Here is a 26,405-nt window from a genome sequence, read left to right as displayed (position 1 = left end):
GTCAAACTGAAACCTGCCTCTTCTGTAATCCTGTCTACCGTCACCACCGTGACTCCTCAGTCCTGCCCTCTGAGCAACACAGAGATGGCAGCTGAAATTCACAGTCACAACCCTTGTATTTTCTGTTTGTCCCAGGACCTTATAGGACTTACAAGTCAGGGATTCCAGTTTTGATGCAGTAAGGGGCTCTCTTCTACCTGCTCCCAAAGAGTGGTGCCCAGGGTACCACCTCCAGGTGTGGTCTGCCTTGGCCACTTCAGGGAAAAATAGGACGACCCCCTCCCCAGCAAGGTCTAAAGCCAGGACTTCTATTAAGGCAGCCAAGCTAAGCCAAGTTCTGTGGGCTTTTCTACGAGGCTGGGTGAAAATGCACGAATTGATTTTGGGAGCCTAAGGGCAGGACTTTGCCTTTACCCCGCCACGTCCCATCGAGCTGGTTTGAGCTCTGAGCTCTGTTTGTTGTCCTTGTCCCGCACGCTGGTGACTGGCCATCAGCAATCAGCCTGTCCCCTCACCCTGCCATGGACTCTTGCCTCCTGGACCTCCTGCTTACCTCCACTGTAGGAGTTACACCTGGAGGCCCAGACGATACTACTTGCCCCCTGAAATTTCATTATAAACCCTCTGGGTGATGGAACCCACTCCTCTTGACAGAGTCGATCTGCTAGGCTTCCTGAGCCAAGGAGGCTAATAATGCCACTTAGTACTTATGATGAGCCAAACACTGTAGCCAACATTTAATACACGTCATCATCTCACAACATCCAAATGAAACCGACCTATTATTGTTCCCATATGACAGGTGAGGAATTTCAAGCTCAGAGAGGGAAAGACTGGCTCAAAGGAACAACAGCAGGTCTGAGAAGAGCCAGGATTTAAATGAAGGACTGTCTGAGCTGGCAGAGCCCTCAGAGACAAGATAAGCCAAGTCCCCAGGGTGGCAGACACCCACCGCCCGCCATACCCTTGTCTGGAGGGTGGGTGAAGAGTCAGTTTCCTCATCTCCAGCAGCAGGGCAACACCTCTGTCAGAGGCTTTGTGCAGCTCCAGTGAGCCACGCAGTGAAAACCTAGCTGGCCGCACAGGGCAGTGGTGTCTGCTGTTACCGGGAGAGCGGCATTGCATCAAAGAACCAGATGTCTTGGCTGGTTGCGGGAAGAGCTTATGTAATAAAACTTTCTCATGACAAGCAGCCGAGGTCAGGTGTCAGAGCCAATAACTACTCCTTTGCTTTGGTAAAATGTCGAATTAAAAGAATCCTCCTTTCTCACCCGAATTTGAATTCTAACTTCTCCCCGCCCCCACCCTACACTAACCCTCATTCCTCCAGCCCCTCTCCCAGTTATTTACTGAATTTGAGTTTGAGACCACACATCCCAGGATGCCTGAGACAGTCTGGTCATCCCAGGATCACATCCAGCTCAGCATCTGCCTCCTTCTTTCGCTTGTGTCCCAGTTTGGACAATAAATTAAATTGAATATTCTGGAAACTTACACTCACACACTTTCCTTCCCTGGCACCTGTTCCCCTCGCATAAATGGGAATAACACTGCCCGCCTCAGGAGACTAGCCCTTTGTAAAAGCCACCAAAGCCAGAAGTTCCTCTCTGTCTTCCCTCTGGAGGCAGCTTTCTGAGGCCAGTCTACATACAGCTCTGTTTCATCCAGGAAGCAGTTCAGTGTCAAGCTAGCTGTTCATGCATAAACCTCTGATTTGGGGAAACACAGCCTGTTGCGGGAAGGAAACAGTTGCCCTAAGAGAGGAGTTGTCACGTGTGCATGCAAGGAACAAAAGTAACCTGTTCTTGGTCTTCCAAACCTGAGCTGTGGCTTTGCCCTTCTCTGCTCCCTTAGTCCCTATAGCAGATCCCCTGGCTCCTACACAACTCTATCTCTCTCTCTCTCTCATATACACACACATACCGTCAACACAAGGAGTTCCTTCTGGTGGGCTCTCTGGACCTTTCTATCAGGAGCAGTTGGGAGACGTTTGCTCAGAAGACCTCTTAGGACACCCCAGTGCAGTCATAGGAATGGTTCTCCTGGTCAGAGTGCTCCCTGCCCAGCCATAACTGAGTGGGCCATTCCAACCATGCTCACAAGGCACTGTGGATTTATGTCTTTAGCTGGGGTCTGGGTGGGGGTTCTGACTATGCCCACCAAAAATGCCCAGCGACCAGCAGACACTGGTGTCCCTGAGCCAGCAGAGCAATCCTGGGATTTGGGTTACTTCCTTGCCTACACCTGTCCTCATCCTGGGAGGAAACAGAGGTGTTCAAGAGCACAGCCCTGAAGGTGAGGGAGTGGCTGTGACAGGATCAGTTCCCCATAGCCTCACCCGGCTTGACAACCTCTTCCTGGAGGTTTGTTAGTAGGCCTGCCACCCACTCGACTCTGAATAAGCTGTTTCAGAGACAGGGACAACTCAAATCTCCAGTCTGCAATCTAGGGCTGTCACTGATACTTTAGCATGGGTGAGCAGGCTCATGCACACACTTTGGTCTCAGTAAAATACACACACACTCAAAACAAGATGAATTAGAAACTTGTCAGACCCAGCTACATAACTCAAAAGAACCAAGAGGCTTGCAAGTTTGACTCAAAGTTGAATCCCAGCGTTTCTTGTGTCTTTGTTTTTATTGGGCAAGTATCATATGCCAGGCAATCATCTAAAGGCTTCACATGTGTTAACCCAGCTCTGCCTTAGCAAACCGAGGTAACCACTGTGTCAGGGCAAAGGTAGGACTCATCCTGAAAGGCTGGGGAGCCTGGCCAGGTAGAGAGGTGTGGAAGGGAAAGGTAAGGAGGGGAGGAAATCCAACCTCAGGGCCACTGAGTCTCTTGGCAGCAGTGTAGATTCTAGAAAAGGCCTTCCCTCCTTAACGGACAGCTCTGTCCCTCACTCAACCATCTAAATCCCTGACACTGGCCCTACACATAGGTCTTTGCCTAGAAAAGGTTCTCAAGGTTGACCACCTTCCCCAGATAGGCATCCCCACCACCCTCACTCCAATACTACACAGGCAACCTCTCATAACTGTTTGGATGTGTCCCTAAAACTTGCTGGCAGTAAGGAGGGGGCAGGGTGGGGGATATTTGGGTCCTTAGAATACATCTTTCCATGGAACTGACGGATTGATGCTTGCATTCCCAGAAAAACCATTTAATACCCATGTACTTGCACTAAGCACTAACAAGTATAAGAGTGCTGATACCATAAAGCACTCCCTACTTCCCATCACCACAAAACAGAAAGATCTCATGAGCCTTCACACCCCCAGTGGCTTTGGCTGCTACAGACACTTCGCTCTGAGTCTTTGACCTTTAAGTCTCCAGCCTTAGCTGTTCTGCAGGCTGAATTTGCCCCAAACCTGGTCTCTTTCTCATTTTTCATTGCCTAATGGAGTCTCCATCTGGACTTTCCGATAGCGCTCATCTGTTCAAACCCACTGAGCTACATAGGACAGAACCCAGGGCCAGAGGGCCAGAAGGCCTGATTTCTGCCACCAGCAGCTGGGTGACCCTGGGTAGGTGTCTTTGGATGTCATCATCCTCACGGGTAAAAATATAGGGAGCATGCGAGAAACTACCCAAGGCTCCCTCCTGACTCCAAAGGGAGTCAACCACCCTCATCTCCCTTCCCCCTTCCAAGGAGCTCCTCCATGCTTTCATGCTGCTAACAATTGCTTCATTCTTCTCCCAGCAAACTAGCACAAAATGTCAGTGTCCAGTTTGACTATTTTCTCTCTCCCTCAAATCCCATCAGTCACCAAATCCTGCAGGATTTCTTGGCAAGCTCATTCACCTCTGTTCACTCCTCTCCACCCATTGACTTGATTTAGGTCCTAATCTACCGCAATGGGTTATTCCAACAGCACATTCTCATAAACCCCTCCCTGTCTCTCCAACCTGCCCTTCTTAGCCTGGAATCCTCCTGAAAGCACAGCTTTCACCTAGTCTCAAGGTCATCAACATTACATTTAAATTCTTTAACTTCAGCTTTCAAGACCTTCCAGGATCTCTCCCCAGCCTGAGACTCCAGCCTCACTTCTCCCAGAGTCCTCTCCCCATCTCACCCTATGACTCCAGCCCTGCAGGCCACTCATCAGGCTTGTCCTAGTCTTTCAGGTTCTGCTCTTGTTCTTTGCCTTATCTCCAGCACAAAACCATCTGCCTTTCCCCCTTTTACTGAAGGCAACACGGTAACACCACCCAGCTCAAGGCCCTCCTCTGCCACAAACTCTTCCTCAACATCTACTGAGAGTTGGGTGGAACATAAGGGCTGACGCAGCCCCAGGGCAGCTCAGAGTTTGGAGACGGTGTGGACAGAGAGACATGCAAACGATGTGCATTATGTACCACAGCAGAGATCGGAACCGGATGCTACAACAAAAATGACTTGGGGGTTGGGGAGGGAGAGATGTTTCAAGACTTTGATCTGCCTCCTGAAGGATTAGCAAGAGTTCATGCATCTTGCAGAACAGAGACAAAAGGACTTCCCAGGAAGAGAAAATAGTGTATGTTAAGGTAGAGAGGCACAAAATGTAGAAATTGTTAAGCTACTCGGTTTGGGGAACAGTGGAGATGCAGCTGATGAGTCAAATTATTGCCAGCCTCTGTGGAACTCTGAATGCCAAACAAGGATGGTATACTTTATCCCTTTCAGAGGCAAGCCTATCCCATCTTGTCTATACCTTCCATCTACAAATGTGTTACAGAAGCCAAGATTACTACACAACATGGAACATGATGACTAAAAGCACTGTGCACAGTGAAAGCTGTGTTCTTGTGTGCATAAATGTGTTTGTGACTGAGAGAGGAAATCAAAGTAAGACTTACAAGGAAGCACCGTAGTAAGGACTACCTAGGAGCACTAAATAGAAATCATAAATTTCCCGAAGATAAAGCTGAGAGTGAGCAGCACCCTGGAACTCTCAAAGCCTTGAGGCGATCTAGGTCTAATGGTAAACAGACGCTCTGAGATGGCATCTCTTAGCAGAGTACTCACTGCTTGAGAGATAAGAACGGCCCTCATGAAGATCTGCAAGACCTGGCTTTCAGAGTCTATAAAGGATACAGCCCGCCCTTCTGGGACCAGCAGTGGATTCTGCAGAAACGGAGACACAAAGGTGTCATCAAGTGTTGAAACCGAAGAATGATGCTAGGAAAACAAGTGGAACTGCTCTGAGGAAGGAGGAAGCAGGAAAAATAGTGACTCAGGAAAACACAAAGCTGCCAAGAGTTTCAGCCTAGTTGTGCCCACACCAAGTGATGACAGTGTGACATCTTTTTTTTTTCCCTGAGTGATATTTCTTTAATGAGGGTGTTCAGTCTGGGAACTTAATAAACCTTTAAGTTTATTGCCTCAACATTTAAATGCCTCAACGGTGCTGTTCATATTAGCTATTCCTTCCCATGTTTTGCAAAAGGGGATCCATCAGATTTCAAGCAGGAGTGTCATGAACAAATCTATGTATCAGGAAGGAAATGTTATTGATAGCCAAGTGAAAAACAGCTTCCAAATATTACCGCAAATCTGACAGCCGAAAGGCTACGCCATTCCTTGTCCAAAGCGCAATTCTTTCAGGACTGTTCCTCCCTCCTCACTTCTCCATCTGGCCCCCTAGCCCACAGATTCTGTCTCTCTAGTCTCTCCTACCTGTATCCTCTCCGGGATCCAGCACAGGCCCTAGTCACTTCTATCTTAATTGATCTTCCACTGGGCTTGTCCAACCCCAGGGTCTCTCACCTAGCAGTTTCCATTTGGCCTTCATCAGAATCACAGAGGAATTTGGTAAAAACATGCCAGACCTACTTAATCTGAGTAATTTAAAAGCTCCCTAGGCAATTCTGAGGCTCAGCCAGGTTTGCAAACTTTTTTTTTTTAATCCTTGCTATAGATAAGTGAAGGGGCTGCACTGCTGAGAACTTCCGAGAAAAGCAGAATGTCAGGTTCCACCCCGACCTAGGAATCAGAATTTGCATTTGAACAAGATCCCCAGGTGACTCTTAAGCTTGTTAAAGGTTGAAAAGCACTGCTACCAAGTGTTGCCAGATCATTCATTCCACAAATATTTACTGGGTTTTCTCCACCGGGCTAGAGGTTTGGGAGGCTGAAAGGGTCAAGGGCCAAGGTCCCAGACTTTAAATTCAGAGAACCATCAATCAATCTCCTGCTTAAAAGCCATTATTGAGGCTCATGATTTCAAAGCCCTGACTTCTCCACCTGGCCTTCATGGCCCGCTGGGAACAGGTTTCTTCCTCATCACCAGCTTTATTGTCTCTCACTTGCCGCTGCAGCCAAGCTGGGCCACTTGCTACTTCTCAGGCTATGAAGTGCTTGCCTGCGTACACAGTTCTCACAGGGCAGGTCACACTCTACCTACCTCTGCCCGGAGAAATCCTTCAAGGTCCACCATGCACATGTCACCGCCTTCCCGAAATTATCCCAGGTTTTACACAATCAGATGAAAGATAAATTCCCACAACACTTTGCTCATACCTCCTTCATAGCATTTATTTCATTCTACTTGTCAGGCACCTGTAGCACATAGCTGACCCAGTAAAGAGACCATGATGCTGTTTATCTCTGTAGTAGCAATATGCTAATAACTGGCACATCACTGAATCTCAAGTTCAGTGAGATACTGAACTTGAGATTAATAATGTATTATTAATCTAACAATATGTATTATTGTTAGATTACTAACAATAATGTATTATTAAGTATACTAACAATAATGTAGTATTAAGTAATACTAACTATACTAACAATAATGTATTATTGTTACTAACAATACTAACAATGTATTATTAAGTAAAAATTATGAATGAGTGTAGTAAAATTTCACCAGTCCCCCTCATCTCCCACTTCAAAGTCACCTAAATATGAATTTAAGCAGATTACATACAGACTACCTAAGCCTCAAGTAAAAAAGAAATAACCCCTAAATCAAGTATTTTTTCACGTAGTACAAATAACAATCAAAGACTGAACACGCAGAAGACGAATTTTGTGTACAGCTAACTGCCTTTGTTAGGCATTAAACGTCATAGAATGCCAACATAAAATTTGGTAACATTGCAGATTTGTAGTATAATTGATTAAGGAACTGGGAGAAAGAGATATGAGACAGGAAGTGAACGAAAATATACAAAGGGAGACAAACATCCAGCTGCTCTAAAAGTAAAAATGCTCTGGATTTGTTTTTTAAGAGGACTAAATGCTGGCTAGAGTGCCTGTTTTGATCTTATGCACACTTTGGAAGCCCTGGTCTTTAAATATATAATCTTATTTTCATCTGAGGAACAAGTGAAGGTCTGGAGTCAGGATGTCATGAAGGAGAGGAACACAGAACCATCCCCGTCTTGCCGTCTTTTGGGACGCAGTGGCTTGAGGTTTGGAAAAGCATGTTGCATTTTCCCAATTACAGTAGAGTTGATTTCTGCTAAGGCGTTGCAGCTGGACGCACGCTCTGGGGAACACCGATTTGCTTGGGCAAAACGGACCGTAAGCTTCCCGACCACCTTGGGCTATCTCTCTAGACTACGCCGCTGCTCCAACCAAATGAGCAGAGCTCTGACACACTACACACAGCTGGGATGACCAACCACCCCGCGCATCTCCAGGGCCATCCCGGCACCTGTAGGGGCGCGGACAGTCCGTAGACTTCGGACAGGACTGGGAGGAGACGCGAAGCAAATCCCCAGGAGTTATATTCGCCTCCCAATCTGGCAAGAGAAGGGGAGGAGGGTCCCCGCCCTCGCGTCTGGGACACACTCGGCGATCTCGGTTCCTAAGGCAATTCCCCTGCGGGGGCTCCCAGTTCAGCCTGCGCAGTGGGCCCGGGGGACGTGGGGAGAACCCACTGACCTGAGTGTTGGGCTCCTCTCCGGACAGCTCAGGTGTGCGGGCCTTTCACTTGTCCCCCCCAACCTCCGAACATGAGAGCCGAGAAACGAGTAGCAGGCCACTGACCCACCGACCAACTAACCGACCAACCAGCGGACCGACCGGCAGCGGCCGCGTCCGGAGCCCACGTGACGGGGGCGGGGACCCACGGGAGACTCGGGAGGCTCGTCCCGAAGCGCCCGCTCCCAGACCGTCCCACCTTCCCCCGGGACCGCCCCTCTGCCACGCCCCCTCCCCTCTAGGCTCCGTGGCAGCCCGCAGGGACCCAACCGCCAAGAGTTCCAGTTCCTTAGCGACCTGCCTCGTCAACCCCGCCCCTTCAGACTTGCTCAGCCCCCGCCGGTCCAGCCCCAGCCCCGCCCAGCCCCAGCTCCGCCTCCTAAGACGACTTTACCATTCCCTTAAGCCCCGCCTCTCTCTGGCGGCCACGCCCCTAGGAGCCCCGCCCCTGCTCTTGTCACCTCCCTCTCCAGCACCCTTCCGGCCCCGGTTGACGCCTGGCGGTCCTGGGCTCCCGGTTCCCTGGGCTTCTCCAGCCCTCGAGCACCGTTCTTTGGCCATAGGGAATAAAAGCGAAAAGCAGAAAGGGAACTTGTGTCGAGAATTGCAAAAAGAGATGTCATAGAAAGAATGTTTTAGAGGCAGTCCCAGCTTCTGGGCCCAGGCGATCTAGTTCAAATTGAGGTTGGCCTGAAGGCAATCTCATTTCTTGTCTCTGAGCGCCCCCAGTTCGGAAGACTGAGTCACCCTAGAATCTGGCCGCTCTCGAACCCCGCGACCTGGAGTGGAGGTCCCTCTAGCGGTCAGCGTCAATCAAAGGCGCCGGCACCCGTTCTTGTGAACAGCTAGGGACAAATAGTCCTGTCCTGTGCCCAGCATTTAGGCGGGGGTTCCACAGGCACAACAAAAGCTTTGCTGAGCACAGGAATGGATTGTAGGATCGGGGCAGGACTGGGCCTTTGGGGACCTAGGCCAAGGCCTTCCGCCGGTGTAGGGCATGAATCCCCTTTGGTGGTACTGCTAGATTGTTGCCCTGTCTGCGCCCACAAGACTTGGTTGCTCAGTTCAGCGGATTAAAATCCCTGTGGGCCTCAGATGGCATCGACACCAAGGACTCTGGCATAGTCCCCAGCTCTGGCAGGAGTCACTATCTCCCTAACCTCAGTTTTTATCTACATTTCTACAGGCTGGATTGTTCATCAACTCCACAAGACACATCTTTTTTTATATTATCCTGAAGGTCTGAAATTACCAGTGTGCCCAGAAGACTTGTACATGCGAACAAAACTTAAGCCACCCTGGCAAACATGAGACTCTGGTCACTGCAGGAACCCGGCCAGAGGCAGGCCAAGGGCAAAGCCAGCAGAGGAAGGCTGGGGCCCACAAGAGTTGTGTTACAACAGGACACTCTTCAGTTCACTTTCACTTCCTTAAAATAGCAGCTCAGAGGCTTTTATAGAGGAGGCTGCCATGGTTCACACGAGTTCATGGGTGTTTCCAAATCCTACATGTTATTGCCCTAGGGGACCCGCAGTCCTCAGAAAATGATAGTCTGTTCTTTAGAACTATACATTACTTTTTAAAAATCATCTTTAAAAATGGTATAAGTCACAGACATTGAAAATAAATTCTGGTTACCGAAAGGGAAAGGGGAATGATGAATAAATTAGGAGTTTGGGATTAGCAGATACACACTAATATATATATATATATATATATATATATATATATATATATATATATAATGATAAACAAGGATTTACTGTATAGCCCAGGGGACTATATTCAATATTTTGTAATAACCTACAATAAAAAGAATGTGAAAAAGAAAATACTGCATCACTTTGCTGTACACCTGAAACTAATACAACATTGTATATCAACTATACTTCAATTTTTTTTAAGTGGTGTAAATCACTGATTTTCCTGCTTATTCACACTTTGGGACCATTTTAGGGGAGGGAACTTAAAAATCACAGCACTGTCTGGTCCCTCCTCCAGAGGCTCTGATTGAATGGTCTGAGGGTATGGCTTGACATCAGGATTTTTAAAAGCTCCTCAGGCGATTCTTAGGTGCGGTCAAGTTTAAGAACCACTGGTCTAGATCTTAGGACCTTCAATCCTCAGTAAAATCCAACAAGAGGCCAGAACTGAAAAGTTCTTCTGAAAGAAGCCCAAGAAGTGTCCACAGACCTACATGATTACCCCTGGCTCCCAGGAAACAAAGTGCCCTGTTAACAGGGGCTTCCAGGAGAAAATGTCTTAACCTAAAAGGTGATTCTAGCTACAGAAATTTAAGGCATGAGAGTGGGTTGTTAGTGGCAGGTGTGCCCTGCATAACTGTCAAAGCAAAGCCTATCACAGATGAATGGTAGACAGCACACAGGTAGCCTCTCTGCGCCTCCAAAGCCACCATGTATGCAGGATTTATGAGTAATCCCACTCTGATTAATTCCCCTGCTACCCTCATCTGTGAGGCACATTCCTTTTCCCTGTGAAATAGGTAATGTTATTTTACCCATGGGGCAGCAAATGGCCCCCAATCCATGGAATGGGTAATATCACCACATTTATTTATTCATATCTGCCTCATTCCACAATGGATTTGAGCTCTCTGTACCACTCTGTTAGAACTGTGGGTAACTGTGCTATGTCCATGGGCTTAGCAATTCCATTCTGCCAAACAGCTACTCAAATGCTATGGGAAAGAAAAAGAAAAAAACCCCCACCCCTCTCTTCACTGCCTATGGTCCCAGCCTGGGCTTGGCAGAGTTGGAAAACAGCTGCAAACAGAGCAAACCCTCTCATGTGACCAACCTGGGAAGACAGAGGCCCCAGCACATGACACAGACTGGCACCACAGCCTGCACTTGTGACCTGAACAGCCTGCAGTGAACAATTACGTGGGAAAGTTTGAAGAAGCCCCTCCAGACAGGCCCAGGTGGTCTCTGTCCCCTGTGCCACGTGGCACGCCTGCTGTGGCAGGGAGTCCCTTGCCTGCTATTTTTCATCCATCCAGATTCCAGAATACTTACTGAAGGCCTCAGTGAGTTGGGGATTGTTCACTGTAAATCCAGGCACGGGCAGCACTCCCTGAAACTTTCATGCTGAGGGCATGTAGGCAAATAGAACCTGATGAGGTTTATTTGCTTAGGGTCACTTTTATTGTGTTTCAGGCAGGAAGAAAGAAGCAGGGGAAGGTAAGGCAAGATGAGTCTACAGAACGGTCCTCAGCCTTAGGCTGGTTTTCTGGAGGAAGTAGCTTTTCAAAGGCCTACAGGAGGGTCTTGTGCAGGCATGAAACTAGCTAAAGAGGCAGGCCGTTATTTTTAGGCTGAAATGATTAACAAATTGCTGAGAAAAGTTGGGTGAACAAACATATATTTGATGCTTCCTTGGACAATGACAAGATTATGGGCTTTGCGGTCTTTTCTAGCTCTTTCCTTTTGTAGCTTTGGTACTTTGAATGGCTCACCGAAACCCTCTGTCTATAAAGGCTTGTCCCTGTCTATCTCCTAAGGGTGAGAGGAGTTCTAACACAGATGCAGACACTTTATAACTGGAAAGTGGTATTCAAATGGTAATATTTTCACTTTCTTATTACGACCGCCTTGCTTGGTGTAGGGACAGTACCAGGGGAAATCAAAATTAAACGTCAACAAGAAATATTACTTTACACTATTGATACTATGTATAGAATAGATAACTAATGAGAACACACTGTGTAGCACAGGGAATTCTGCTTAATGCACTGTGGTGACCTGAATGGGAAGGAAGGCCAAAAGGGAGGGGATAAGTGTGTATGCAGGGCTGATTCATTTTGCTGTTGTACAGTAGAAACTAACACAACATTGAAAGCAAGTATACTCCAATAAAAATTAATCCAAAAAATAGTACCTTAGTTGGGTAGTGAATAATAGGAGAATATCAATAGGCAACTGTAAAAGAGGAAAGAGCTTGGGCAAAGGCCAGAGGGGAGAAAAGCCAGGAGTATGAGGGTGTGGCCTACATTTCTAATGGCTGAGAAGGTGAGAGTGGGGAGAATTATTAAAGTACATGCTAAAATGCTTTACTAAAAAGAAAAGTTTGGAAGTAAGCTGGATCAGGATGTGGAAGGCCTTGAGCACCAGGGCGTTGGATGGGTAATGGAACTTCCTGAAAATTCCTGAATGACAGACTGTCATCTAAGCTTTTAGAAGATACCAAAGGCAACATCATCTAGAAAAGAATGTATGTGCATCCCCACTTGCAGCCCCTCATCTCCCTGTGTGCCATTAGTGGGATGCTATTAATATATTAATACTATAGTATATTGCAGAGGGGCCCTGGCCCCCCATCCTGGAGCGCAGCATCCCTGGCCATCTCCCTCCCCACTGTAATGCATCACTGGAGAGGCTGCTTTCTCCTGGTCTGGAGTTTGTAAATCATCTGATTTCCATCATTCCAGGCATAGAGGTGCTTATCTCTGGGGTTGTAATGGATCATGGAGTGACTTCTTGGCCGCCTGGGAAAGAACAAGTTGGGCAGATTCTCTTCCATGATGGTGCCAAGAGGATCATAGACACAGGTGATGCGATGTGGGCCATGGCCTCCAGAACTGTAGACCACATAGAGGACCCCACACAAGAGGAACGAGGCTTCAGCGTCCTGGCTTCTGCATGGAGTGTCCCATGAGTGTTCTACTCCCAGCGTGTCAGGCTCAATTTTTGTGAGAACCAAATGGCTGCGGATGCCTGGCCCTGAGTGGATGGCCCAGAGCCCGTGCTCATCCACAGCCAGGTCAATGTAAGTTGAAGGGGAGTGCTGGTAGGCCAGGGCTCTGCCTGCTCCTCCAAAGAGAAGCATCCGGTCTTCTACAATCCTCTTTTGCAGATTATATTTGATGATCTCATTGGGAGTCCCTTGGCTGTGAAAAAATAGGAAACCTTTGTAGATCACTTGGCCTGTTCCCTGCCAGGAATGTGTTAGAATCAGCTTCCGGGGGGCTGGCTTGATGCTATCTTCCATGAAGGCCCGAATATTGGCAAATTCCCAGACAGTGTTGTTTCTGGACCCAATGAAGACATAAACCTTTGGAGAGTCACTGACAGCATCTTTCATCCAAGAGCCATCTGTGTCAGTCGTCTTCTTCACTATTTTCAGAGACTTTATGCCCATCAGCATATTGTCACAGCCTAGCCACAAAGGAGGAAAAGGAGAGGTTACTTTATGAACATATGAGATGTCTGCTTTTCTCACAGATTGCTTTTTTTTTCCCTTCAGTGTCTAATATTAAATTATCACATAAAGATCAGTCAATGATTGTAGGATTCAATGAATCAAAGATTTTAAAGAATAACTGAGTCTGTGAAGGGAGTTGCTGTCCGGTTATAAGAGCATTCATTAGTTAAGTTAATCAAATCAAGATATAAACAACTATTTGCTGTGTCCTAGGCCCTGTTCACTCTCCAGAGCACTTCAGGTGACGCACTGAGTATGGAAGCACCTAATTCAATTGTGTTTGCCAAGATTTTACTAGGTTTCTGCTGTATACTTAGCTTATAGTACTGTCTTAGAACAGTGCTAAGTACTAAGGATAACAATTATAATATCAACCCTACAACGTGAGAAGATGACCTTCCAGGAAGGATTCTGATTCTTAAACTTTCTAGAACATTGTTGTCATTGTTCAGTTGCTCAGTTGTGTCTGAATCTTTGAGACCCCATGGACTGCAGCATGCCAGACTTCCCTGTCCTTCACTATCTCACTAAATTTGAGTTTGCTCAAATTCATGTCCATTGACTCATTACTTATTTACTCATGAATGCATGCATGCCTTTAGTCAGCTGACTCTGGATACCAACAAAAAGCAAGATACTAAGCTAGGTGTTATGAGCTGGGGGTACAATGGGCTGGGGTACAATGATAAATTAGGCACAGTTCTTGCTTAATAGGTGCCTGACTCTAGATATAAAGCTTAAAATGAATTTTTTTTCAAAAAAGAGGACAGAGAAGAGACATATCATTTGATACAGGGGAGAACCTGCCTTTGAGTTAGCCCTTGAAAGACACCTTGAAGGACATTCTGAGAGGGGTAGGAGAAGCTTTCCCAATAGTTAACAAAATTGCATTTGGGAAAGTCCTTCAAACTTAGTGAAGTAGTACAGTTTTTCATCCAGTATAAGCTAAATCCTTTGTGTATAAAACTAGATGCATAAAACAAACTAGTTGAAACCTGCTCTGTGCCTGGAACCTTGAGGGTGGAGCTAAGGAATATGGATTTAATTCTCCAAGAAGGTAGGGAGCTACTAAAGCTTTTGAATAAGAATGAAACATGGCCACTGTTCTACAAGACTAATTAAGCTGATAGTCATGTGTACAGTAGACACATGGGAAAGAGACTAAAATCAGGGAAACCAAGCAGAAGGTATTTCTGTAATCCAAACAGGATGAAGGGCTCTAAACTAGGTGGAGGAAGATGGAGTAAAAAGAAGGGGCCTATATTTCTCTAGCTCCTCACTGCCACTCAGACTATTACTCTCTCAAAAAACCCTTCCTTCTTTGATCCTAGATCAATTCAAAGATCTGCCTCTGCCCTTGAGAGCTGTGTGTTGGTGAAAAAAATCTCACATTGGTGCCTACTGGTATCATTACACTAAGGGGTCTCCAACGTCAACTGAGCCCTAAATACTATACTGCTCTCCATGCTCAGCCCATCTTCCACATGGCAGCTATCTTAAAGCCCTCCTTTTGCCCCACAACTAGCCCACCGATCCTTCATAATAACGCCTTTGCAAACATAAATACTACTAGACGTGAACTTCCTTGACTTCCTGCTCCTCACTTATAGACTTTTTCTTCAACTCCTAACCTTGCTCCCCTCCCACATATCTTAGAAGCAGCCATGTCATTCCTCCTGTGAAGACTAGTTAGTTCACCTACACTCCTGTCTCATCCTTTCCTGCCTTCTAGTTCCCTCCATGAATGATCCCCCTTCCCATCTCAGATTTCTCCTTCACTACCAGTTCTTTAGCTTGTAAATATCAATTCTCCCACAATTAGACACCTTTTCCAACTTCCTTCACTCTACCATGTTATAGAACTAGACTCTCCTATAGTTTGTACTCTCTGCACCCATTTCTTCACCTCCCATTCTTTCACTTCACCATAACTTCACAAAAATGACCCTTTAAAGCATGACCACAGACTTCCTAACTGAAAATGTCAACCTTTTATGTCCGTATTTTAGCTGACCTTTCTGTAGAATGGCAATATTGATTAGTTCCTCCTTATTAAAGGTTTTTTTCTCCCTCGATCTTTTAAACATATATATATATATATATTTACTTATTTCTATTATATTTTTTGGCTGAGCTGGATCTTTGTTGCTGTGCGGGCTTTTCTCTAGAGGCAGCAAGTTGAGGCTACTCTCTGGTTGCAGTGCGTGAGCTCTAGGGCACACGGGCTTTGGTAGTTGTGGCACACTAGCTCAGCAGCTGTGGCTCCTGGGCTCTAGAACACAGGCTCAATAGCTGTGGTGAACAAGCCTAGTTGCTTCCCGGCATGTGGGATCTTCCTGGATCAGGGATCGAGCCCCCGTTTCCTGCATAGCAGGCAGATTTTTTACCACTGAACCACCAGAGAAGCCCTCCCTTGATCTCTGTGTCACCACAGAGACAAATATCTGCGTTCATCAGGTACCATTTCATTTTCCTCTTCTCCAGGCACACGTTCGCAGCCTCCTTTGTACATAAGCTGTACCCATTGATCTATGTCCTGTCCAGTGGGATGTAGACAGAAGTGGTGTAAGCCGTTTCCACCTGGCCCTTACATCTGCTATCTTCAAGAAGACCTCAGGGTCTTGGGATTCTCACAAGTTAGAGAGAGATATGGGTCAAGATTAGATGAATGCCACTTGCCATTTTAGAAAAAGTGGGTCATCAATTCCAGTCATGAGCTTGTTGCTGGGACTGCCCTGTTTATGTCTGTTGTGAGATGGGCATGTCACAGAGGCAGGGTGTGGTGGCCTGACTAAAAGCATGAGAAATCCTGTATGTCTCCCTCCAATCCTGCCGAGGTCTATATCATAGGTAGGAGAGGAAAGTCTTAAAAAAGCACAGGAAGTCTCTAGGTCTCCCTCACTGACTGCTATAGGGTGAAGTGGTGGAGTGACAGTCGAATGTATAACAGTCTCTTAAGAACTGAACATTCCAAGGGCCTCCGCAAATCCTTCCAAAAGCTTCAATATAAGAAACTGGATGTGTCAGTGGGTTGTCATTTTGTTCTTAATAAATACATAGGTTCTCCAGGCCAACTGGAGGCCAACTGGAGTCAGAGGAAAAGAAATATGGTGAAAGGAGAGAGAGTGGACACAGTAGGAAAGATGTATGGCCAGAGAAGTCCCCGAGGTGGAGGTGAGTAAGCATTTGGCAAACTGTGTGTACTGCCAGCTATTTGGGAACCAGTCATGAATGACAAGGAAAAAAAAAAAATCCAGAAAGATGGGAGCACAAAGAAAAGCAAAGGTGTTCTGCAATCAAGAGAAGAAAGAGTTTCAGGGAGAAGTAGCGATCAAGTAATCAAAGTTTATTGAGAAGTTGATTAGGATGAAGACCAAGAATTGACTCTTAGATTTTGCAACGTGAAGGTTGTTGGTGACCTTGAGAAAAGCTGATCCAATGGAGCAGGCAGGGGGATTTAGACCTGTGGAGACCTGGAGCTGATCTGAGTAGCTTAGGGCATAATTGGAGGTGAGGAACCCTACCATAGTTCTTTAATCAATTCATCACCCACAATAACCGTACCTTCTTTTCGTTCCTCAAGCTTCCATCATAGCCTCCTCACTCTCCTAGGAAGATCTCACCTCTGATTTCACTAAGAAAACAGATGCAATCAGAGAACAATATCATCTCTGGTATGGATTACTGCAATAGCCTCCCACACTTCCATCCTTGACCTCAGAGGCCACTCTCCACAGCTGCCGAAGGTATCTTTGAAAAATATAAGTCAGATCATTTCCCTGTCTGCTTAAAACTCACCAGTGACTTCCCATCTGACTCAGAGTAAAGCTCAGCTCTACCTTCCTGGCCATCCGGGGCTGCCGGCCCACTGCCTCTCTGCCTTGATTTCTGCAAACTCCCCTACTTTGAGCATTTTGTTCAGCTACACTGGCCTCCCTGCTGTGCCTCAGACTGTGCCAAGCACACTCCTGCCTCAGGAAATTGGCACATTTTGTTCCCTCTGATTGGAACCCTTTTCCTGAAGATAACTACATGCCTTCCTCCCTCGCTCCATTTAGGTCTGCTCACAAATGCTCCCTCATTATCAAGGTCTCCTCTGATCACCCTATTAAAAATGGCAGCCCCCTTGTCCAGCTCCGCACAACCCCCTTACCCTAGCTCATCGTTCTCCCTAGTGCTTGTCATCTTCTCTCTGATATATTATAAATTCATCTGTTAACATATTTATTGTTCAGCTCCCCTCAATAGACCATAAACTCCATGAGGGCATGAGCACTGTCTCATCTGTTTCATTCACTGCTGTGTATCTTGCCCCTGGGATTGCAACTGGCACATAGGAAGCCAGTGTTTGCTGAATGGATGAGTTTTCCAACTAACCAATCTATTAATCAATTTCACATGAACCCACACTATTTGCCTTCCCTCCTGCTCTCTTTACTTTTGCAATGAATCTTGTTCCTCTCACCAACACAAGGGCTTAGCACCTGAAATTACCTCTGTTCTCCTGCCCAACAGTCTCTTCCTCCCCCTCTGTAAACAAACAGGTTACCAGATCATCTTAGAAGCTTTCTAGTGTGACCCCATTTCTCTGCTCCACTTTATAATAAAATTCCTTAAAAGAGGAGGTTCCTCACCTCCACTTACTCCCTAAGCTACTCAGATCAGCTCCAGGTCTCCACAGGTCTAAATTCCCCTGCCTGCTCCACTGGATCAGCTTTTCTCAAGGTCACCAACAACCTCCATGTTGCAAAATCTAAGGGTCAATTCTCAGTCTTCATCCTAATTAACTTTTCAGTAAACTTTGATGACCTGATTGCTACTTCTCCCTGAAACTCTTTTCTCTCTTGATTATAGAACACCTTTGGTTTTCTTTGTGCTCCCATCTTTCTGGATTTTTTTTCTCTTGGCATTCATAACTGGTCCCTTATCATCCACCTTTAAGTGTTTTGTCCTCAGACTTTTTCTTTTCTCTATTTATGATAACTTTCCAAGTAACTTCATTCTTTCCCATGGCTCTGAATAGCACTGTAAATTCTGAATAATGAATACATAAGAATTCCTATCTGGAATGACATCTTATCTGGATGTCTATTTAGCCCCAGACTTTTTCATCCAACTGCCTACTCCGTGTTCCTCCTTGGCTACCTTCAAACTTCTCTGTACAAAGCAGAACTCTTGCTTTTATTCCCCAAACTCTCTTCCTTTCCCCATTTCAAGCAAAAATCATCACTCAAATTACCTGTCCAGAAGTCATCTTTGATTCCTTTCTTTCCATCTCTCCAAACTGGCAAGTGCTGGTAGTAAACCTCTCTTTAACTTATGATGTTACACTGAAAATGCTCACTATATTTCTATATCCTCCTCTTTCCACCCCCTCCTTTCCCCCGGCACTCTGTGAATCCTCACCTTTTGCCTGGACTACTACCACCAATTTGTCTGAGTTTACTTTTGCTTATCTACAGAATGTTCTCCACAAAGCAGGACGAGTGATCTGTATAAAAACATGAAGTATGTGACTGACTTGCTAAACGCTTTTCCCTACCACTAACTTGGCCTAAAACATCTATCTGATTTGGCTTCTCCCAGTCTCTCAGACTTGATCCTCCACTCCCTCCCTATACTCCCACCTGGCCTCACTGTACCTGGCCTCACTGTGTGGAGATTTCATTGGCTTTCCTGCTATTCTGGGAGCTGTCAAGTTTGTTTCTGCCTCAGGGCTCTTGCACTTGAAATTCTTTCTGCTGGAAGTGTTCTTTTCTTTGATCCTCCACAGTCTGTTCCTACTCATCCTTCAAACCTCAGTTTCAATTTCAGATCCTTAAAAGGCTTCCTGTGACTACTGTATCTAAATTTAAAATGATCTTCTGTAGCATCTCTCTTATTTCCTTGAGATCATTTATTGAGTTTTGTAATTATGTTATCTGTTTTATTTACTGGTGCACTGTCCTTCTCCTTCACTAGACTATAAGATCCACAAAAGCAAGGCTTTTGTGTTCATGTTTGCTATTGTACTCTACTGCCTGAGAGCTCTGTGGGTTCAACAAACATCTATTGAATTAGTAAGGAAGGTAGGTTCATTCAAGCAGATGTTTTTCTAGGGTTTAAATAGTGCTGCACACCCAGAGTTCTGACTGCAGATGTCATAAGTAATAATAATTTGTAAAGCACTTTAGGGTTTTTATAATACTTTCAAATGCATTATTTAATTTAAAAACGTGACACAATATTGTCACCAAGGCAGCATATGGCAGGGATGTGGCTAGGGAGAACCAAGTCCTAGAGAGTCAGTCCTTCCAACAGTCATGCCATCTGTGGCTGCTCCCAGAGGACTTGCATGTTTCATACCATGGCCAGGACCAAACTTTGGGGCAAGCTATTGAAACTGAATAGAACCCTGTGGAGCTCCGAGGCTCAGAAGACTTTCTGTATCCCCTGTTTCTAGGGAATAGACTCCAGCCTCCATGACCTTCCCTGAGTTCCAAAGGGCAGACTGGAACAGTTGCTAACCAGGGAAGAGGGAGGCGAAGTCAAGAAACAGTAGTGCAGCCTTGGGGCAGGGTCTTGGTTGACTTCTAGAGATGCATATAATAGTATCTTTGAGCTCTCCTGCTGCCGTCTCTGGGGTCACACAGAGTCAGACAAGACTGAAGCGACTTAGCAGCAGAACTAAAATCCCTAACAAATGGAAGATACTCAGTTCAGTTCAGTTCAATAGCTCAGTCATGTCTGACTCTTTGCGACCCCATGGACTGCAGCACGCCAGGCCTCTCTGTCCATCACCAACTCCCAGAGTTTACTCAAACTCATGTCCATTGAGTCGGGGATGCCATCCAACCATCTCATCCTCTATCATCCCCTTCTCCTCCTGCCTTCAATCTTTCCCAGCATCAGCGTCTTTTCAAATGAGTCAGCTCTTTGCATCAGGTGGCCAAAGTACTGGAGTTTCAGCTTCAGCATCAGTCCTTCCAATGAATATTCAGGACTGATTTCCTTTAGGATAGACTGGTTGGATCTCCTTGCAGTCCAAGGGACTCTCAAGAGTCTTCTCCAACACCACAGCTCAAAAGCATCAATTCTTCGGCGCTCAGCTTTCTTTACAGTCCAACTCTCACATCCATACATGACTACTGGAAAAACCATAGCTTGGACTAGATGGACCTTTGTTGGCAAAGTAATGTCTCTCCTTTTTAACCTGCTGTCTAGGTTGGTCAGGTTGGAAGATGTTAGCATTCTTCAATCAAGAGAAGGTCACAGTTTGATAACGTTGAGAAGCTCATCAAGAAACCACCTGAGGCCGTATTAAAGGAGGGCAGGCCCTGCACACACCTTGATCCTTGTCAGCTACTGCTCTAGAACCACCAAATCCTCCCAGGTTAGGACTACAGTTTTTCAGGGGACCAGTCAGTTGTGTGCCCTTTTCCTGGCAAACCAATAAAGCTATTCTTTTCTACTTCACCCAAAACTCTGTCTCTGAGATTCAATTCTACACTGTACACAGAGGCTGACTTTTCAGCATCATTATGGAAGTCTCTCAGCCAATGGTTTCCACCATGCCCCATTACTGACCTGTTTTACCAGACTAGGGGATTGTTTCCCTATGGCCTCTGGGTCAGTTTCATCCTGGTTGGCCTGGGTTATAGAGACCAAATCCCTAGGAAAGGTAGAGAAGCCTGGGACAGCTGGGAACCTTAGAATAAGTTTCAAATATCTCAACATGGCACTCAAGGTCCTTTGTCTGCATTGCAGGAGCAGCTAACAGAAGGATCTCCCTCCATGCTGAACTCTGAGGACTATGCACTGTGGTGTGGAAGAGAGGGGGTGGGCTGCCCTGTTTACCAGGACCTATCTCTGCCAGGGCTCAGTATGCCTTGTCTCAGTTTCACCAGCTAAATCTGTCTCATGTGAATGCTCTCCTCTTCCCACAAGCTCTGTGATGACAGATGATGAATGAACAAGGATTTAGGACTGTATGTGATCACAGATACCTTTAATGGGAAAGGGGTGGTCCCATGGGCCATGAGAGAAGCTCAGAAGCTGTTCCCTATTGAGGAACAAGTCCAAAAGCTTGAAAAATTAATAAATACCTACAAATACATGTAATATGCTTGGTACTGTGATTAGGTACTTCTTTGCTTATCTAGATCTTATAGTTCATCTAAGTGGTAGATATTTTAATCTCTATCTTCCAAGCAAAAAAAGCAAAGTTTTGGATAAGTAACCTGATAGATCACCCAATTAAGGGAGCCTCTGAGCTGAATCTGAGCTGGAAGGCAGGGCCAGCCAAGACACCCCTAGCCCGGACACCCCCAGCCAGCCCAAGGGACATGGTGGATGGGCTTGTGGACATGGTGGGAAGGGGTGGAGAATGGGTGAGCCTGGGTATGCCTAGAGAGGAAGAAATGAAGGCAATGGACTCCCCAGGGCCTATTAGCAGGGTGATAAGATATCTGTCCTGACTAGGGAGCTCCCAGCCTGCCCATTCCTCTTGGAGGAAAGTCAGCAGACTTGCAGCCAGCTATGAGGGACTGTGGCTAAGAACAAGGAACAATCTATGTCTCATCAGTGATAAAATATTCATTTAAAATACAGCAGAAATGGGACTTTCTTGGTGGTCCACTGGTTAAGCTCCACACTCTCGATGCAGGGGGCCAGGGTTCAATCCCTGATCAGGGAACTAGATCCCACAAGCCACAGCTAAACCTGCATGCCACAACTAAGACCTGGCACAGCCAAATAAATAAATAGTTTTTTAAATAATATAATACAGCAGTAATTAATACAAACATTCTTCTTCCTCCTTCTACTCCTCTTTGAGGAAATAGCAAAACACGAGAGTGCTAGATGGTTTTGATCATGGAAACACAGTTCTGGGGGAGAAAGCACAGAAGTTTCCCCTGTGTGCTCCCTTCAGCTTTCTCCTATCGCTCGTAGCTGGAACCTGGCACTGGGAGTAGAGATCTCAGTGGTCTGAACTCCATTTGGTTCTCTGTGTGACTCCCTAAAAGTCCCTTGGTCAATCTAGCTTTTCCACCTGTAAAATAAGAGGTTTAGCCTGGATGTTGTACAGTTTATTCAGGTGAATATTCTATAATTTTTTCATAAATTCCTCTTCTTTTGGAATTTGGGGAGAATATACTTCCAATGTTTGAATAATGGGGAAAGTTAAAACTCCCTGTTGTGCCTCTCTTAGAAGAGATAATTAGCGGGACTAAAAGATTGAGGAAGGCTAAGAAATAAATTGAAAACCTTTGAGTCCAGCCAAGATGCAAATTATTTAACAGAGATACTGACATTTTGCAAATCAGAGAATGAAAATCTGTGGTTTACCCCTCAGGCAGAACTGTAGACAAGCAATTAGGGTAGAATTTGGCCCAAGGCCTCAGAGTGAATTCATTTATAAATATCACTTATTTGAAAGTTCTTAATATTTTCCCCCTTTTTCAATAGTAATACTCTCTAGACTTGGTGAGACTTTTCCCTCCATAAGGAATGACTCAATCAGAGTTATATTTTAAAAACAGTGATGTGGGACTTTCTGGTGGTCCAGTAGCTAAGACTTGGTGCTCCTATTACAGGGGGCCAGGGTTTGATCCCTGGTCAGGGAACTGGATCCCACATGCTATAACTAAAGATCCCACATGCCACAGCAAAGGCCTGGCACAGCCAAATAAATATTTAAAAAGAAAAAATAAAAACTGTGCTGGTTATTAGTAGAGAATTAACTTGGGGTAGAGGTGGAGGAGAGGGGAAACAGGGAGACAGGTGGAGAGTCTGTAAGCGTAATCCAGATGAGAAAAATCTATAGTGATGGGAATGAAAAAATGGGCACAGATTCAAGAAACAGAAAAAGAGAGGTCAGGTAACTGATGAGTTTGTGGGAACTGAGTGACAAGCCAGACTCAAGGTTGTGAGACAGGAGGGAAGGGGACGGAGCACAACCTTTAAGAGAATGGCATTGAGGACATGACAAAAACTGATCAGAACCGACCAGGCCCAAGATGGCGTAAGACTTGACTTCCACTAGGCCTTGATCCTCATTATACGCTCATTGTAATACATCAGCAAGCTAAACGCACGCCACCAGTGCCATGACAGTGCTGAGGCCAACCAACAAAAGGTAACATTTTGACTTCTTGGGACTTCCCTGGTGGTCCAATGGTTAAGAATTTGCCTGCCAATGCAGGCAACAAGGGCTCGGTCCCTAGTCTGGGAAGATGCCACATACGGCAAAGCCTGCTCTCTAAAGCCCACGAATCACAACTACTGAGCCCATGTGCTCCAACTACTGAAGCCCATGTGCTTAGAGCCTGAGGTTTGCAAGAAGAGAAGCCACTGCAATGAGAAATCCGTGCACCACAACGAAAAGAGGTCCCCGCTCACCACAACTAGAGAAAGCCCTCACACAGCAAGGAAGACCTACTGCAACCAAAAATAAATAAATCTGGACTCCTTCAACCACCTGAATTGTATTCATGTTAATAAACATTTGTCAGTACCTAGCAAATGACAGTTACATGAGGATGTAAAAAATGACAGCCCTCAGATGAGTAGTCAATAATAAAACTTCAAGTTATTTGTGTCCTGGAAACTAGTGGCAGTTATGCTTTTCCCCCATATTATATATATATATATATATATAACTTTTAAGTTTTATTTTGTATTGGGGTATAGCTGATTAACAATGTTGTAATAGTTTCAGGTAAACAGTGAAGGGACTCACCTATACATATAGATTTATTCATTCCCCTTGAAACTCCCCTACCATCCAGGAAGCCACATAACACTAAGCAGAGTTCCCTGTGCTATACAGTAGGTCCTTGTTGGTTATCCATTTTAAATACAGCAGTGTGTATATGTTCATCCCAAACTCCCTAACTATCCCTTCCCTGCATCCATTCCCCCAGCAACCATAAGTTGCTCTGTGAGTCTGTTTCCCACAGAATGCATTTCTGGTATGTCAGCATAGTACCCAGGGTCCTTCAGCTGACTTCTTCTGTCACTTCCCCACCACACTGGACTAATCAGTAATCACCAAGCTGACTTCTTCTGTCACTTCCCCACCACACTGGACTAATCAGTAATCACCAAGCTTGCCATGGCCTCTCACAAGTTTGAGACTTTGCCTCTACTTTTCCTTAGCTCATCTTCGCTAACTTAGGATACATCTTCTTGTCCTTCAAAACAAAATCTCTGACTCTTGCAAAGCAGCTACTTGCTCTTTTTTGTGTGTCCAAAGCTTTCTGTGCAGTCCTCTTCCAGGGCAATTCTTGGGCTGAATTGGAATTGCCTGCTCACTGTTTCCTTGCAAGCATTTTAGGCAGAATCTATCCTTTATTTGTCTTTTTATCCACAGGGCCTGGGACAGGGTACATATCTCACTCACTATTGAAATTCTTATTGCTTACTGACCAAACTCAGGAATCAGTTAGGTTCAGATGATGCAGTATTAGTCAGTTGCTACCACAATGCATGCTAGGCCAACTTAGAAATCAAGTAGATTCAGATCACAAGAGGTACATGTGGACAACAGCAAGTGCTATTGCACTGTCTAGAAAGCCTGATTAGATGGAAGACAGGAGGGCAGGAGGACCAGCTTATATGGAATGGTACTCAGTGAGCCATGGGAAGATCCGGCTCTGCAGAAGGGCTGTGAGTCCAGGGTGAGTGCTTAAACAGAGCCTGGCATACAATACATGCTCTATGTATTCTGATGAGTTGCACAGAACTCTTTAGCAAAACCACATGCTAAGTCCCTTCAGTCATGTCTTACTGTTTGCGACCCTGTGGGCTGTAGCCCGCCGGGCTCCTCTGTCCATGGGATTTTTAAGGCAAGAATACTGGAATGGGTTGCCATTTCTTTGTCTAGGGAATCTTCCTGTCCCAAGGTTTGAACCTGTCTGTGTCTCTTATGTTTCCTGCATTGCAGGCAAGTTCTTAACCTCTAGCGCCACCTGGGAAGCCCAGCAAAACCACATCAAAGGTTTATCTAGGTTCCCAACTCTAGAAGTATTTCATGGCACCCAGTACAGAGCCCTGCCAGCTTTCCTTTATTGGTGATTAGCCATTGAGTCTGAGAAGAAAACAGAGGATGCATGGCTGTTGGTTTGTATGGCTATGTGCTGCTCAACAGCATGGAGTGTGAGGAAGCTGGGAAGACCTGTGAGCAGTAGTGAGTGCACAGCTTCCACTGTGGGTCTCTATAGCTGGAGTTCAACACAGCCAACCTCCTTCATGTGTGTCCTTTCAGAAGAGGCCAACTTTCCATAACCTCCTTACCTTAGCTGGTTTTCTTCTGTAGTATTTAACCTCAATCTGACATATTGTAAATTTTCACACTAACACCCCACTCCAGTACTCTAGCCTGGAAAATCCATGGACAGAGGAGCCTGGTAGGCTGCAGTCCATGGGGTCGCTAAGAGTCGGACACGACTGAGAGATTTCACTTTCACTTTTCTCTTTCATGCATTGGAGAAGGAAATGGCAACCCACTCCAGAATTCTTGCCTGGAGAATCCCAGGGACGGCAGAGCCTGGTGGGCTGCTGTCTATGGGGTCGCACAGAGTCGGACACGACTGAAGTGACTTAGCATAGCATAGCATAGCATAGAATATTAGTTCTATGAGGGCAGGGCTTTTTGCCTAATGTGCTATGTTCACTGCTAGATATCCTGTCCTAGATTAGCATCTGGCACATACTACAATTTCTCTATTTTAATTGTAAATATGTTAAATATCTAGAGATGTTAACATACATCAACAAAAACTCTCTAGGGTCCTGAATAATTTTTTAAAAAATGTAATGAGTTTCTGAGATAAAAGTTTGAGAATTGTTGTCCTAAAGGATCCAGGCTAGTCAACACTCATGCACAAGTGAAGCATGGAACTGGCAGTCCTCCAAGGAATTTCTGATCAAACAGCCTCTGTTTTGCATTAGTTATCTAACTGTTGCGACATCTTAAGCATTTCAAGCTTATAATTATGAACTTTCTGCTTTTATTTAATTTTTATTTAAAGACTGAGCTGAGTTTTGGTTTCTGCATAGTGGGTTATTTTTTTTTTCTCCTTCAATATTCTTACTTAAACTGAAAAGGATGAAAATTTTCTCAGTGTCAAGGTGTGATACTGCCATCCTCCCATTTATCTAGCTAGAAAACAGAATCATTTTGACATTTTGCCATGAATTCTTCTTATACAATCAGTCATACTGATGCTGTTCTATCCTTTCTCAAAGTAGGCTGGTGTAGCACTTGCTGACCTCATCCTAAACTTTGCAG

General features: G+C 45.5%; 2 protein-coding genes across 10 annotated transcripts in view; both read right to left on the bottom strand.

The window, feature by feature from the left end:
• PPFIBP2 (PPFIA binding protein 2) overlaps positions 1–8,070 on the bottom strand; it is a 158,733-nt gene extending 150,663 nt beyond the window's left edge. For 3 of the 9 annotated variants that reach the window (XM_027563177.1, XM_027563181.1, XM_027563178.1), the window contains exon 1: positions 7,874–8,070. The gene's annotated coding sequence lies outside the window, so the exon portion shown is untranslated. The remainder of the gene's footprint in view (positions 1–7,873) is intronic. The other 6 variants (XM_027563179.1, XM_027563182.1, XM_027563185.1 and 3 more) reach the window with 4 other exon arrangements.
• A 2,983-nt stretch (positions 8,071–11,053) lies between these two features.
• OLFML1 (olfactomedin like 1) overlaps positions 11,054–26,405 on the bottom strand; it is a 30,591-nt gene continuing 15,239 nt past the window's right edge. Inside the window, exon 3 of the mRNA XM_027563176.1 lies at positions 11,054–13,086. Coding sequence (XP_027418977.1) covers positions 12,296–13,086 — 791 coding nt within the window. The 3' untranslated portion in view covers positions 11,054–12,295. The remainder of the gene's footprint in view (positions 13,087–26,405) is intronic.

This window comes from Bos indicus x Bos taurus, chromosome 15, assembly GCF_003369695.1.
Source record: "Bos indicus x Bos taurus breed Angus x Brahman F1 hybrid chromosome 15, Bos_hybrid_MaternalHap_v2.0, whole genome shotgun sequence".
Lineage (NCBI taxonomy): Eukaryota > Metazoa > Chordata > Mammalia > Artiodactyla > Bovidae > Bos > Bos indicus x Bos taurus.
Note: the sequence above shows the minus strand (reverse complement) of the source record. Positions and strands in the feature narration are given on the sequence as shown.